The sequence below is a fragment of the Panthera leo genome, chromosome D2 (genome assembly GCF_018350215.1).
Source record: "Panthera leo isolate Ple1 chromosome D2, P.leo_Ple1_pat1.1, whole genome shotgun sequence".
NCBI classification, from domain to species: domain Eukaryota; kingdom Metazoa; phylum Chordata; class Mammalia; order Carnivora; family Felidae; genus Panthera; species Panthera leo.
In genome coordinates, this window is record NC_056689.1 from 66,781,670 (window position 1) to 66,797,630 (window position 15,961).

At 41.0% G+C, this 15,961-nt stretch overlaps 1 protein-coding gene across 4 annotated transcripts in view; it reads right to left on the reverse strand.

Moving 5' to 3' along the window:
- Positions 1-15,961, reverse strand: part of XPNPEP1 (X-prolyl aminopeptidase 1) — a 58,813-nt gene that overhangs the window by 40,244 nt on the left and 2,608 nt on the right. For 3 of the 4 annotated variants that reach the window (XM_042908271.1, XM_042908272.1, XM_042908273.1), the window contains exon 2: positions 6,931-7,019. The exons of the other annotated variant lie outside the window; for it this stretch is intronic. In XM_042908271.1, coding sequence (XP_042764205.1) covers positions 6,931-7,019 — 89 coding nt within the window. The remainder of the gene's footprint in view (positions 1-6,930; positions 7,020-15,961) is intronic. 4 annotated transcript variants of the gene reach the window in all.

Consider the following 15,961-nt stretch of genomic DNA (forward strand, 5'->3'; position numbering starts at 1 on the left):
AAACCAGCTTGCCCCGGGCAACTCAGTGACTAGTTCAAAGGCAGCCCTAGGGATGGGCCTGCCAGCTGCCCCACCCTAGCTGCATTTTCAAACTGACCACCCCCCACCACACCAACACCAAAGGTCCCAGGAACTCTACAGTGTACAGTTCTTAAATACCACTTCCCAATAGCCATTTGCGGCATGGAAAGTTGAGCTACTGATACTCATTTCCAAATTGACCAGTTACCTCTTCCACTTCCAGGACTATATTCTAAAGAGATAAACAGATGCACAAAGATACCTGTCTATCTTTGTTGATAATAAAAAAAAAAAAAATGTGGAGGAAAATACACAATTGGGTAAATGAACTATAATATATACAACAGGACACTACAAAATCGTTAAAAATTACAGACCAAAAAAAAATTACACTGACCTATATTTAACTGGCAAAGACACCAAAACCACTGGTGGTTGATTAAAAACAAATTACAAAAAAAGATGTACAGATTGTTCTTATCTGGAAATCTGTATGTGTATATTCAGAGAGAAGTTTCTAGAAGGCCAGTCACCCAAGTGTTAATTAGTGGCTACCTTTGGAGAGAGGGACTTGGAGTGATTTTTCTTTTCTTTTTCTGATGTTTTACTGCTTAAGCTTGACCACATTAAAAGAAGTACATTTTAGGGGCGCCTGGGTGGCTCAGTCGGTTAGGCGTCTGATTCTTGATCTCAGCTCAGGTCATGATCTCATGGTTTGTGAAATCAGGCTCTGCGCTGACAGCACGGAGCCTGCTTGGAATTCTCTCTCCCTCTCCCTGCTCCTACCCAACTCGTGCTCTCTCTCTCTCTCTCAAAATAAATAAATAAACTTAAAATATCATATTACAATATTTTTGTTAGCCAACCACAGATTAGGAGATCAGTCCACTACAAGTTAAAAGTCTAAGTCACGTGATCTAGTGAATACCTACTGTCAACTGGGTGTGCAACCTCAGAGAGAAGGGGAGTGGGGTCTCAGTGTCTGTGTTCACCTCTCTAAAATATGGTGGTTGCACAGTAGACCCAGGGTTTTCCAAACGAGCCCTGAAAAAGTCCCAGGGGTCCCTAACAGTCTATCCCAATAAGACTAGAGCTGGAGTCACCAGCTCAAGAAAATACAAAACTGAAACAAATATGAAAATCATTTTAAAAAGAAAATGTTAAATGTAGTCTTACTAGAAATTCTTACACTTCATACTTTCACTAATTTCTAGTAAAGAAATCATCAAAAGAAATACTCAAATCAAAAATGTATTCTTGCCTCCTGATGAGTACAAGAGACAATCTCTATGTGATAAAGGACATAATGCAAACTTTCAAATCATTTCAGCTGGTTTTTCAAAAAACTTTTCTCAAACACTACTGACATCAGCGAACGGTTCTGATAACTCATACATAAGATAACTATAGATATATGACTAGATAATGACTAGTCATATAGTTATAGTCCCATGGGCATATAACAAAACAACTTCACAAAAAGTCAATTATAAAACAGGGACCATACATATTTTTCCACACCCCATATACTGGCACAAAACCACACTATTAGAATTCAAGTAGAATAATGAGTTTTTCCAGCTCATTTTTAAAATAGATTTTACTTTTTTAGAACAGTTACAGATTCACAGCAAAACTGAGCAGAAAACACAGAGAGTTCCCATATACCTCTCTTTTCCAACATACACACAGCCTCCCCCACAACCAAGATTCCCCACCAATGGAGCCAGAAAGCATTATGCTAAGTGAATTAAGTCAGTCAGAGAAAGACAACAACCATATGATTTCACTCATATGTGGAATTTAAGAAACAAAACAAACGTACATAGTGGAGAAAAGAGGAATACCAAGAAACAGACTCCTAACTATAGAGACAAAACTGATGGTGACCAGAGGGGAGGCCGGGGGAAGGCAGGGTGGGATCATAGGTTAAATAAGTGATGGGGATTAAGGAGGGCACTCATGATGAGCACTGGGTACTGTAAGTGTTGAATTACTAAACCGTACATCTGAAACTAAAATTACACTGTATGGTACCTCACTGGAACTTAAATAAAAACTTGGGAAAAAAAATAAAATAAATTGAATTTAAAAAACAAAAAAAGATCACCCACCAGAGTGGTACATTGGTTACCACTGATAAACCTACAAAGACACATTATTATCCCCCTAAGCCCACAGTTCATTTTAGGATTCACTCTTGGTGTGGTACATTCTACAGGTTTTGACAAATGCATGTCACGTATCTAGCATTATAGCATAATACGAAACCCCTTAATACTTTTCATTGCCCTAAAAATCCTCTCTGCTCGGTCTTTTATCCCTCTGCCTCACTGCCCCCCAATCCCCGGCAGTGACCAATCTTTTTACTGTCTGCACAGTTTTAACTTTTCCAGAAATTCAGACGGCTGGAATCACACAACACATAGCCTTTTCAGATTGGCTTCTTTCACTTAGCAATATATATTTAAGGTTCTTCCACATCTTTTCTTGATAGCTCATTTCTTTTTAGTGATGAATAATATCCCATTGTCTGGATGTACCGCAGGTTATGTATACATCCAGCTACCGAAGGTCATCATGGCTGCTTCCAAGTTGTGGCTGTTGTGTACGAAGCTGCCATAAACATCCATGTACAGGTTTTTGCATGGACTTAAGTTTCCAACTCCTTTGGGTAAATACCAAGGAGAATGACCACTGGATCCTAAGGTAAGAATACATTTGGTTTTGTAAGAAACTGCCAAACTTGTCTTCAAAGTGGCTATACCATTTTGCACTCCCACCATTAATGAATGAAAGTTCCTGCTGCTCTACTCCCTCACCAACATTTGGTGTCTCCAGTGTTTCGTATTTTGCCGACCCATTTTTTAAACAAATAAAAAATATTTTACTTAACTATACATGTCCTAACATACAATGTTGGAAGTAATGAAGAGTGACATTGGAGCCATTATACGACCAGTATGGTCAAGGACTGACAGCCTGACTCAGTGTGGCTTGAACTCTGCTAGATGTGGATCTGTTTAGGTTTGTCTTCCACATTTTTATCTGCTTCTTCTCCATCATCACCAGCATCTGGGGCTACAGAAGTCTCAGTCATTACAGTTACCTCCAATAGACTCCCCTGTGAGGTACCATGTTGATCTTGGGACTCACTGAAGAAGTGCTCCATTCTTAATTTGCCAGGGTAGCATCGACCACCGGCACCAGGGCTCCATCTCAGGAGTCTCCACAGGACAGCAAGTACTTAATGACAGAGTCACTGGAAACAGTCCTATTCACAATTCAAACATTCCCATGTTCCTTGCATTATAGCTGCCTCTGAATACTTTTCAGAGAGGCATCCTTTCCTTTGGTCTAATCTGTTTAACCTGTAATTTCTCTTCTATCTAAGAAGGATCATAATTATCTGATCCGACCTAAGTTTATATGTCAACACCTCCATTGAGTTCAAAATGAAGCCTACTGCAACCTTGTAAGCTTGCCAGCATCTGAAACTTTACTGTGACATCTTTCAGGGGCTTCAAACCATATTTCTGAGCAAGTTGACATTAAAAAGAGTCAAGTCAAAATGCAGACTTCCTCGGAGCAGTATTTCCACCTTGGCTGCACAACAGAACTACCTGGGGGACTTCTAATTTAATTAGTCTGGAGTACAGCCTGGGCATCTGGAATTTTAAAAAAAGCAAATACATGATAGCAGTCAATGTATTTTCTGTCAAGATCTTCAATTTCCTTATAGGATTTGGCTTCTATTTGGGCACATTCTGACTTAAAGATTTTGATGGCACTGACTGGGAGTTTATAGCACTGACCAGAGTACATATCAACCTTATCAGTCACTGACTTCATCAATAAAGTCAACAGAACTAACGGCAAGCACAAAATCCTCAATTCCAAACTGAAAATCATCACAGGCAAAATGGAACTGGCCAAGGACATCCTCTGCCTCATGGTCACCATAACCTGCCTCCTCACCACCAGATTCTGACCTTCATCACCATCTCTGCCTCATCCTCACCCTTCCCCTCTTGACCGGCCTCCTCGGAAACATCAGCACCGCAGGCCTTTCTCTACTCCACACCCCGCACTTCCCTACACAATGCCACCTGCCGTCACCACCTTCCCTGCTCCCTTCTCCTCTTCCTTCACATTTGGTTGGTGTCCTTGGTCAGATGCAGCCACTTCTTTGTCACCCATATCAGACACAAAGAAAGCACTCCCCAGACTGCAACCCACAGTCAGGACATGGTAAGTGGCAGCGGCAGCCACAGCAAAGGTGAAGAAGATAGTGATAGGCAATGACTTAAAGCGATGGGCTGGGGCATTGGAGGCGGCTTCCAGGCACCAAGATGGCTGGAGCAGCTGTGGCCGCAAGCACAACAGGCCCTGAAAGCAACTGAATGGGTGTGCAGCTAGCCTAGGAGGGGACGAAGCTTATAGAATTACAAGACCCAGCCATGGAGGTGGCAGCACTTGAAAACGCGGCCAAGATGGAGGAGATGAGAGTCTCGGCTGGTTACCCTCGCCAGGTGACTTTTATGAGGGTTAGATAGGTTACTATATACAAAGCACTTAGAAACAGTGTCGCACACACAGTAAATGTTATGTGTGTGCAATTAATAGAGAGAGATACACATTAACTAACTACGAAGGCAATGTGATAAATAGCGCAACAGGCATATATATTGCTTCTCCCTAAGAGAGGGACCATGCCATCCTCGTTCCCGAATCCATGTATCTAGCCCACCACCTAACACGTACATATGCTCACTCAAAGATGGCTGAGTCAAGGTCACAACTTTATGTCATGATCTTTTATCAACCAGACTCAGTATAACCAACAGCAATGAATCTTCAGTGAAAGAAGAAAGCTAGGATCTTAGATGTCATATTACAGCATCTGCTCACTCCACATTCCATTACTTTTAGAAATTTAGAAGCAGCCAAGAGTTAATCAGGGTGTGCAGGGAAGAAAGAAGCCAAGAGCAACAAGCCTAGACCATGATGTAACATTAGCCCATACGCTGCCAGGTATTTTTAAATCATGCTTTAAAGAGAATGACTCACTTAAAAGTCTCTTGTACATGCGGGCCTGCTTTTAGAAATAAGTTTCTAAACCTTCAGCCTTTATCATAAACAAAACTTCACTGCTTAGAAGTACATGAAAAGCACACCATATTTACCTCACTGGGTGGCTAGAAGAATTTAACTTGACATCATGTGTTAGAGCACCATGCACAGCATCTAGTACATTATAAAAGCTCAAGAAATATTATTTGAGTCTGGATCTGAAGCACCAGCTGGGTTTCCTACACGCCTTGTTGTAAGAATAGAAGGAGCTGGTTTACTCCGATTTCAGCATCTTAACACGTGCAAAGATGCCAGGCTGCTCTTCCAGCATCAACAGCTTTAGAGGCAGTGGTTTCCTTCTCTGTCTCACTGCGGAGTGAGGACTGAGGGCTTTACACACATTAGTGGTTAGGGCTTTACACACATTAGTGGTTAGGGCTTTACACACATTAGTGGTTAGTTCTCACAATAACCCTCCAAGGGAGGTTTCGCTATTCCCATTTTATAAAGGAACAGGAGTTAAATACTTGCCCCAGACAACTGGATCATCAGGCACCAACACCCAATATCTATCTAATTCCCAAGTCTATGCTCTACTATAACATATTATCTAGGGGACGTAATAGAGGCTCTCTTCAAAGTATTCTAACACCAATGGAGTCAAACAAGTGGGTTCTAGTTTCCAGCTGGGATCAGCAACCTCAGACAACTGATGTTCCCTGGACCTCTCTTTCTTCATACATAATAAAGAGAAGTTCTCTTTAAACTCTAAATTGGATCATTCGATCACTTTTTCCCTTTACTTACTTATTTCTCATTCCTTCTTCCTTCTTCCTCCCCTCCTTCTGAATGTGACCCAAAATGTGTTGGATACATCTATATTTTTAAAGAAAAGGGACCTAACTGCATGCAATTATAGCACTGCTCTTCCAAAAAGAGACCAGTCACGGCTTATGTGCTTCAGGTGATCAATTTTTTTCAGTCAACTAAAAGGAAATGCTGTGGTTCTCCTGGGTGGTCCTCAGAAAAGCGTTAGCTTTCAAGGGATAGAAATGCACTTAAATACCACTTTTCAGAATTCAGGATTCTGGCAACCCAACAATATAATCAGCCAGTTCTGGGAAGACAGTATGGTTCCAGAAATTTCTCCCAAAAAGATTTTCCTGAATGTACATTCAATGTATACAGTAGAGTACTATACTATAAACTTTTCTCATTTCATAATCTTAAGACAAAAATTGGAGGCCACTCTCTAAGGTAGTCAATAAAAGTTTACAATAGAGAGTAGAAAAACCAGAAGAGGCCATTTCCAAAAAATAACCTATCTCCTCTTCCACCACCACCCAATCCCCAGAAACAGGAAATACAAAAACTAAAATTCTCTAATGTGTTACCTAAAAAAGTGGTAAATATAGACAGAAATAGTAACCAACTATCCAGAAGCCAAAAGACAAAATGGTTTTTAATTTCCACATATGTATCTACCCAATTAGCCCCAACCATGAGCAATTATTAATCCTTTACCCACTCTTCTCTCCCACTTGGAGTTAGAGTATGGGGACCTAAAATTCTTTTGAGGGGTGCCTGGGTGGCTCAGTCAGTTGGGCGTCCGACTTCAGCTCAGGTCATGATCTCACAGTTTGTGAGTTCAAACCCCGCGTCAGGCTCTGTGCTGACAGCTCAGAGCCTGGAGCCTGCTTCGGATTCTGTGTCTCCTTCTCTCTCTGCCCCTCCCCAACTTGTGCTCTATGTCTCTCAAAAAATAAATAAATGTAAAAAAAAAAAAACTTTAATTCTTTTGAGATGTTCCATCTAATTAATAGGCAAAATTATTACCTGTTTCGGTGCCTGGGTCACCAGAGTATGCCACCTCGTTAGGCTCAATTATTCTTAAATTTTTCAGCTGAAAATCCTGGTGATTCGCCCTTAAGAAGAGAAAGAACAGGATATTGCAGACTTTGACCATAGGATATGTGGCAAGGCTTATTTAGAGAGGATATCTACTTGACTTAGCAATTTTCCTTCATGAGTCAGAAGGACTCTCACCCCGATATCAAAACGAAATTAAGTAAAAGTTTCAGATAAAACCTGCAGCTAAAACAGCACCATAGCAGGCAAACCTTGTCAGATCTAACCTCTTAATTCATGAATTCTCTTCAGTTATGTCTAATCTCCTAACTAGTCTAAAAAGATTTTATTGGCAACAACTATATTTTTCACATGTACAAATTCTATTTGGTTTGTTTGGGGTTTTGTTTGTTTGTTTGTTTTTAGAGAGAGAGAGGGCAGGAGAGAACAGAAGGAGAGAAAGAGAATCTTAAGCAGGCTCCACGCTCACCATGGAGCCCAATCCCATGACCCTAGGTTCATGACCTGAGCCGAAATCAAGAGTCAGACACTCAATGACTGAGCCACCCAGGCACTCCTGGTTTTTGTTTTCTTTTGTTTTTTAATTTGCCTGCTCTTTCTTCATGGTGTCCCATTCTTTCACTATGGTTTCTATTCCTTCTCTTAACTTCAATTATTTGGGGCCCTTACTTTAGAATTCATTTCAGACGTAGAAGGTCTTAGAACCAACTAATCTTTGACAAAGCAGGAAATAATATCCAATGGAAAAAATACACTCTCTTCAGCAAATAGTGTTGGGAAAACTGGACAGCGACATGCAGAAGAATGAACCTGGACCCCTTTCTTACACCACACACAAAAATAAACTCAAAACGGATGAGAGACCTAAACGTAAGACAGGAAACCATCAAAATCCTAGAGGAGAAAGCAGGCAAAAAACCTCTTTGACCTCAGCTGCAGCAACTTCTTACTCAACACGTCTCTGGAGGCAAGGGAAACAAAAGCAAAAATGAACTACTGGGACCTCATCAAGATAAAAAGCTTCTGCACAGCCAAGGAAACAATCAGCAAAACTAAAAAGCAACCAACAGAATGGAAGAAGATTATTTGCAAATGACATGTCAGACAAAGGGTTAGTATCCAAAATCTGTAAAGAACTTCTCAAACTCAACACCCAAAAAACAAATCATCCAGTGAAGAAATGGGCAAAAGACAGGAACAGACACTTCTCCAAAGAAGACATCCAGATGGCCAACCAACACATGAAAAAATGCTCAACATTACTCATCATCAGGGAATTACAAATCAAACCCACAATGAGATACCACTTCACACCTGTCAGAATGGCTAACATTAACAACTCGGGCAACAACTCAGATGTTGGCGAGGATGCAGAGAAAGAGGATCTCTTTTGCACTGCTGGTGGGAATGCAAACTGGTGCAGCCACTCTGGAAAACAGTATGGAGGTTTCTCAAAAAGTTAAAAATAGAACTACCCTATGACCCAGCAACTGCACTACTAGGTATTTACCCAAAGGACACAGGAGTGCTGTTTCAAAGAGGCACATGCATATCAATGTTTATAGCAGCACTATCGACAATAGCCAAAGTATGGAAAGAGCCCAAATGCCCATCGATGGATGAATGGATAAATAAGATGTGGTATATATATACAATGGAGTATTACTAGGCAATCAAAAAGAATGAAATCTTGCCATTTGCAACAACATGGATGGAACTAGAGTGTATTATGCTAAGCGAAATTGGTCAGTCAGAGAAAGACAAATAACATATGACTTCTCATGTGTGAAATTTAAGATACAAACAGACAAACATCAAGGAAGGGAAGCAAAAATAATATTAAAAACAGGGAGGGAGATAAACCATAAGAGACTCTTTATTTTTTTTTTTTATTTTATTTTTTTTTTTTTTTCATAAGAGACTCTTTAATAGAACAAACCGAGGATTGCTGGAGGCATCTTGGGTGGGGGGATGAGCTAAATGGGCAAGGGGCATTAAGGAGGACACTTGCTGGGATGAGCACTGGGTGTTATATGTAAGTGATGAATCACTAAATTCTATATAATGATTCTGAAACCATTATTACGCTACATGCTAACTAACTTGGAGGTAAATTTTAAAAAATTAAAAATTAAATTAAAAAAAGAAGGTCTTGGGATAGTAAACTTCAAGTTTGCTGGGCCTGCTGGCTCCCTCTTAGTAAGTTATTCCTTGTGTGTTTTGTAATCTTTTATTAAGAGCTTATCTTCAGTAGAAACTATTTTATCTGTGAAATGTCCTGGTGGTACCAGCACCACTGTCACTGTTGTTTGCTTATGAGATTAATCTCCACTTTAATTTCTTAGCTGGGAGATTTACACACAAATCTCCTATCCCCATATAGGGATAGTCTGATGCCCTGGACCCCAGGTAAGAAGGCCTATAGAGTCTGATAACCTCCCCAGGCTCGGCTTACCAGATACCATTCAAGCTTTAAGTTCCCCTAAATTTCTGGCACCTGACAATTTCTCTTTCTTTCAAGACTTTTCTATAATTGAGGCCCTACTCTAGACACAACAATGAACAAAACAGACAACATCTCTGACCTCAGGAGGTTTACATGGGTAGGGGGATAGGGGCTCGAGGATGCAGAACGAAGAGGATCCAGGAGGAGAGGCATTAGACACAAAACAAGAACACAGTCTGTCAGGGAGTTCTGTGAAGAAAAGTAAAGCGGGGCAAGGGGAAGAGTGTCAGAGAGGGAAAGGGAAAGGTGATTTTATACGGGGTTGCTAGGCAAGGTCTCTCTGCTAACAGATGACATTTTAGCAGTCCTAAAAAAAAAAAGTGACAGATCAAGCCATGTGAATGTCTGAGAACATTCTAGAGAAGGGGACTAGTAAGTGCAAAATCCCTAAGGCAGGAGTATGCCTGGTATACATCGGAGAAAGCAAGGAGGCCAGTGTGGTGTGACCGTGTGTGCTGGCAGGTGGGGAGGTAAGTGGTTAGGAGACAAGAACAGAGGCAACAAGGAGCCTGCTGTAGGTCATACAAAGGGTTTGGATTTTATTCAGTTTTAAACTTAAAGGTAATTTTGTCATAATTTTACATTTTTATGTATTAGTAGAGGGACAGGAGCCCACATTAGCTCAATTCACCACATAGCCAGAACAAGAAGACCAGACATTTTCACCAATCTTTCCAGGCCTACTCTCTGATGGCTGCTACTTTAATCTTGTTGGACAGAATGAGATGTTCTTTATTGAGGATCATATATTCTTTCATTAAAAAGACGTCAATATTTCTTATAAATCTAAGTGCAAATATCCTCAGCAAAATACTAGCGAAACTGAATACATTAACATATAAAAAAGATCATATACCATCACCAAGTGGGATTTATCCCATAAATGCAAGATGGGTTCAACATACAAAAATTAATGTAATACACAGTATCAATAAAGAATAAAAACTGCATGACGACATCAGAAGACACAGAAAAAGCATTTTGACAAAAGCCAACACCTCTTCATGATAAAAGTACTCAGTAAACTAGAAGAGAAATTCTTCAACCTGATCAAGAATATTACAAAAATCCACAGCTAACATCATCTTTCTTTTTTTTTTTTTTTTAATTTTTTAATGTTTACTTATTTTGGGGAAAGAAAGAGACAGAGACAGAGACAGAGTACGAGTAGGGAAGGGGTGGAGAGAGAGGGAGACACACAATCTGAAGCAGGCTCCAGGCCCTGAGCAAGTGTTCAGCACAGAGCCTAACGCGGGGCTTGAACCCATGAACCGCGAGATCATGACCTGAGCCAAAGTTGGACACTTAATCGACTGAGCCACCCAGGCGCCCCAACAGCTAACATCATCTTTAATGTTAAAAGATTGAACACTTTCTAAGATAAAGAACAGGACAAAGATGTCCAATCTTGCTACTTTAGTCAACACTATACTGGAGGTTCTATCCAGGGCAATTAGGCAAAAAGCGAAATAGAAGGCATCAAGATTAGAAAAGAAGTAAAATTATCTCTACTTGCAAATAGCAGTATCTTCAATATAGAAAATCTTGAAGAACCTACACAAAAGAATTAGAACAAAGAAGACTGCAATCAAGACTGCAGGATACCAAATCAATATACAGCAATCAATTGTATTTCTATATACTTGCAATGAACAATCCAAAAATAAAACTAAGAAAAGTTCATTTACAACAGCATCAAAAGAATGAGTACCTAGGAATATATTTAACAAAACAGATGCAAAGCTTATACTCTGAAAACTACAAAACATTGTGAAAGAAATTAAAATAGACCTAAATAAATGGAAAGACATTCTATGTTCATGGATTGGAAGACTCAGTATTGTTAAAATTGCAATGCTCCCCCAAAATAATCTAGGGGTAAATCCCTATCAAATTTCAGCTAGCTTGTATGTGCAGAAATTGACAAGCAAATCCTAAAATTCATATGGAAATGCATGGAATCCAGAATAGCCACATCAATCTTGAAAAAGAACAACACTGGAGGATTCATCCTTCCTGATTTCAAAACTAATAAAACTACAGTAATCAAGACAGTGTGGTATTGGCATAAGGTATTGGCATATAGATCAATGAGACAGAATTAGTTCAGAAATAAACTCTCACACTTATTGCCAGTTTTTGACAACAGTGCCAAAACTATTCAATGGAGGGGAAAAAAAAAAAAAAAAAAGAGTGTCTTCAACAAATAATGCTAGGACAACGGGGAATCCACATGCAAAAGAACGAAACTGAACCCCTACCCTCACACCAAAAATGAAAATTAACTTAAAATGGATCACAGACATAAATGTTTTCTTGGAAGAATACACAAGCACAAATCTGCCTGACCTTGGATTAGGCAATGATTTCTTAGATACGACATCAAAAGTATAAGCAACCGAAGGAAAAAGATACACTGGACTTTATTAAAGACTTTTTTACTTCAGAGGATACCATCAAGAAAGTGAAAAGACAGGGCACCTGGCTGGCTCAGTGGGTACAGCATGAGACTCTTGACCTCAGGGTCATGAGTTGAGCCCCACATTGGGTATGAAGGCTACTTAAAATAAAATGGTTAAAAAGAGAGAGAGAGAGAGAGAGAGAGAGTGTGTGAAAAGACAACTGATAAAATGAGAGAAAATATTTGCAACTCATATCTGATAAGAGGCTAACATCCAGAGTATTGCGAGACACCTGGGTGCCTCAGTCGGTGGAACACCCAACTCTTGATTTCTGCTCAGGGCGTGGGATAGAGCCCCGTGTCAGGCTCCACACCGAGTGTGGAGCCTATTTAAGAGTTTCTTTCGCACTCTCCCTCTGCCCCTCTCCCCTACTCACACTCTCTCTAAGATATAATAATAATAACAAATTAAAATAAAATAAATTTTAAAAAAGAACTATTGCAACTCAACAATAAAAAGGCCACCCCAGGGGCGCCTGGGTGGCTCAGTCGGTTAAGCAGCCAACATCGGCTCGGGTCACGATCTCATAGTTTGTGAGTTTGAGCCCCACGTCGGGCTCTGTGCTGAGTGGGGCTCTGTGCTGACAGTTCAAACCCTGAAGCCTGCTTTGGATTCTGTGTCTGCCTCTCTCTCTGACCCTCCCCTGCTTGCTCTTTCTCTCTCTCTCTCTCTCTCTCTCAAAAATAAATAAACATTTTAAAAAATTAAAACAAAAAAAGACAACCCAATTTTTTTTTTTTTTGAGAGAGAGAGAGAGAGAGAGAGAGAAAGAGAACATACATGAAAGGAGCAGAGGGAGAGAATCCCAAGCAAGCTTCACATCCATCACAGAGCCCAATGTGGGGCTCGATCCCACAACAGTGAGATCACAACCTGAGCCTAAATCACGAGTTGGATGCTGACCCAATTGAGCCACCCAGCCACCCCATGACAACCCAATTTTAAAATGGTCAACGGCATCTGAACAGACATTTTCAAACACACATTTTTCCTAAGAAGATATTCAAAGAGTGAATGAGCACATGAAAAGATTTTCAGTATCTTTATCCGTTAGAGAAATGCCAATCAAAATCACAATGAGATATAAGTTCACATCCACTAGGAAGGTTATAATCAAAAAGAACAGAAATAACAAGTGTAGGAAAGGATGTGAAAAAATTGGAACCCTCAGACATTGCTGGTGGGAATATAAAATGGTGTAGTGACTTTGGAAAACAGTCCAGCATTCCTCAAAAGGTGAAATATAGAATTATCCTATAATGGGGCGCCTGGTGGCTCAGTCAGTTGAGGGTCTGACCCCTGATCTCAGCTCAGGTCATGATCTCATGGTTCCTGGGCTAGAGCCCCCACATAGGGCTCTGCACTGACAGCTCGGAACCTGCTGGGATCCCCTCTCCCTCTCTCTCTCCTCTCCCCCACTCACATATACATGTGCTCTCTCAACACTCTCTCTCAAAATTAATAAATAAACATTTAGTAAATAATAATTATTATTATTATCCTATGACCCAGCAATTCCACTCCTAGGTATGAAAAATTAAAAACACAAGCCCACATAAAATCTTGTATATGAATCTTCATAGCGGCATGTTCATAATAGCCACAAAGTAGAAACAACCGAAATGTCCATCAACTGATGAAAGGATAAATACCTGGTCTATCCATACAATGGAATATTATTTGGCAATAAAAAGGAATCAAGTACTGATGACTTGGTACAGCATAGTAAACTCTGAAAACATTTTATGCTAAGTGAAAAAAGCTGGTCACAGAAGACCGTATGTTGTATGTCCAGAATAGGCAAATCCATAGAGACAGAAAGTAGATTGGCAACCGCCTACCAGTGGGGTGAAGTTGGAGAAAATGAGGAGCACCTACCAATGTGTACAGGGTTTCCTCTGGCAAGGGGTAAGGATGTTCTAAAACTGAGTGCAGTGTTGGTTATACAACTCTAGGATTATTCAAAAAATCACTGAAATGTATGTTTTATTTTATTTTTTTAGTGTTTTATTTTATCTTTGAGAGAGACAGACAGAGCGAGCGGCGGGGAGGGACAGAGAAAGAGGGAGACACAGAATCTGAAGCAGGCTCTGTGCTGTCGCAGAGAGCCCGACGCGGGGCTCGAACTCATGAACCGCGAGATCGTGACCTGAGTCGAAGTCGGACGCTTAACGAACTGAGCCACCCAGGTGCCCCAAAATGTATGTCTTAAATAGGTGAATAATGTGGTACATGAATTATATCTCAATAAAGCTGCTATAGTATTTTACAAGGTAAGAAACCTCTTTTTCTTGGACAGAGATCTATGTCACAGTCTCACCTGATTCCCCTTGACTTCATATACCCATTTAGCAGATGGTGAGCCAAGGAAGTCAGTTTCTCTATACATTCAAAGTTAATCAGGGCACAGGACAAGAGGGCTGGAGGGAAGTTATTCAGAAGTAGCTCTATTCTTTCACTTTTTACAAGAGAAGGCACAAAGATAACTTGCCACAGGCCACACACTCAGTAGCTGCGAAGCCAAGACAAGAAGTCGGGTCTGACGGGCGAAGCTCACAGATTTTCAATTCAAGCTCGCTCTCTGAGCATCACTACCTCCACCTTCCTGGCAGGATCAAAGGGGCCACAAAGCAGCTAAACATTACAGTTGTTCTGTTCCTGTCACACCCTGGTGTCTGCAGGATCCAAGATCCAGCCACCCTTCACTGACCTGGACAGATACATTCTCAGGTTCTCAGTTGAAGCAGGGCTACCTACCCTTAAATGTTAGAGGTACAATGCACTTCAGGGACCATCCAACTCAGCTCCCTCCTCTAGACAAAGGAACTGAGAAACAGAGACCAAATGACTTGCTCAAAGCCTCACAGCTAGCTGGGTGACAGAGCTAGTCTAGAACTACAGTCCAGGCCTCCCAACTTCCAACACAGAGCTTCCTCGACCTATACGTTCTCAACATCGTGATGTGCCAAGAGGTGGGTAAGGGGAAAAAGCGTGCAGAGAACTTCCTGTTCAATCTTCGCATAAGATGGGAGGGGCACATCTTTCTCCCATTTTATAAAGAAACGCCAGCAGGGTTGTGCTTACTCTCCGACCCTTACCCGGGTCGGTGATGAGAATCACGCACAATTATCATTCAGGATGGGACAAAACAAGGATCAAGATCCTCAATCACAACATGGGGCACCTGGGTGGCTCAGTCAGTTAAGCATCCAGCTCTTGGTTACAGTTCAGGTCATGATGTCACGGTTCGTGGGTTCAAGCCCCATGTCAGGCTCTGTGCTAATGGTGCGGGGCCTGCTTGGAGAATCTCTCTCTCTCTCTCTCTCTCTGCCCCGCCTCCGTGCCCTCGCTCTCGCTCTCTCTCTTCCTCTCTCTCTCTCTCTCTCTCTCAAAATAAATAAAATAAACTTAAAAAAAAAAAAGATGCTCAATCACGTCTAATAAGGTAAGGGTAGACTGAAATAAATTTTAAGATGCAGAAGTGGGAAATGTGGCCTTTTCCTACCCCAAATCCATCCCTCCCTCCTTCCTTTGGTCAAAGCACAATGGTTTCCATCTAAGACAGTCTCATGTCCATTTTCAGTCCACAGAATTGGTATGAATCTCATCCCCTCACCCACCAACTTCTGGGACCCACGCCTGGGCAATCTATCCCTGTGATCACAATGACTAGTTCAGGGATAAACATTAGGTCAAGTCAGCCTACTGGAAATCAGATCTGGGATTTGTGCTTCAGCCATTAGGAAAGAAGTCTCTATTTCTGCTGGGGCTGCCAGCTTAGAACCATCATACCTTCCATAAGGACAAAATCTGCCTGAGAACGAAGCCAACACTTAAGAAAACAGAGCCAAGATGGGAATGCAAGCTGGTGCAGCCACTCTGGAAAACAGTATGGAGGTTCCTCGAAAAACTAAAAATAGAACTACCCTACGACCAGCAATTGCACTACTAGGCATTTATCCAAGGGATACAGGTGTGCTGTTTCGAAGGGACACATGCACCCCGATGTTTATAGCAGCACTATCAACAA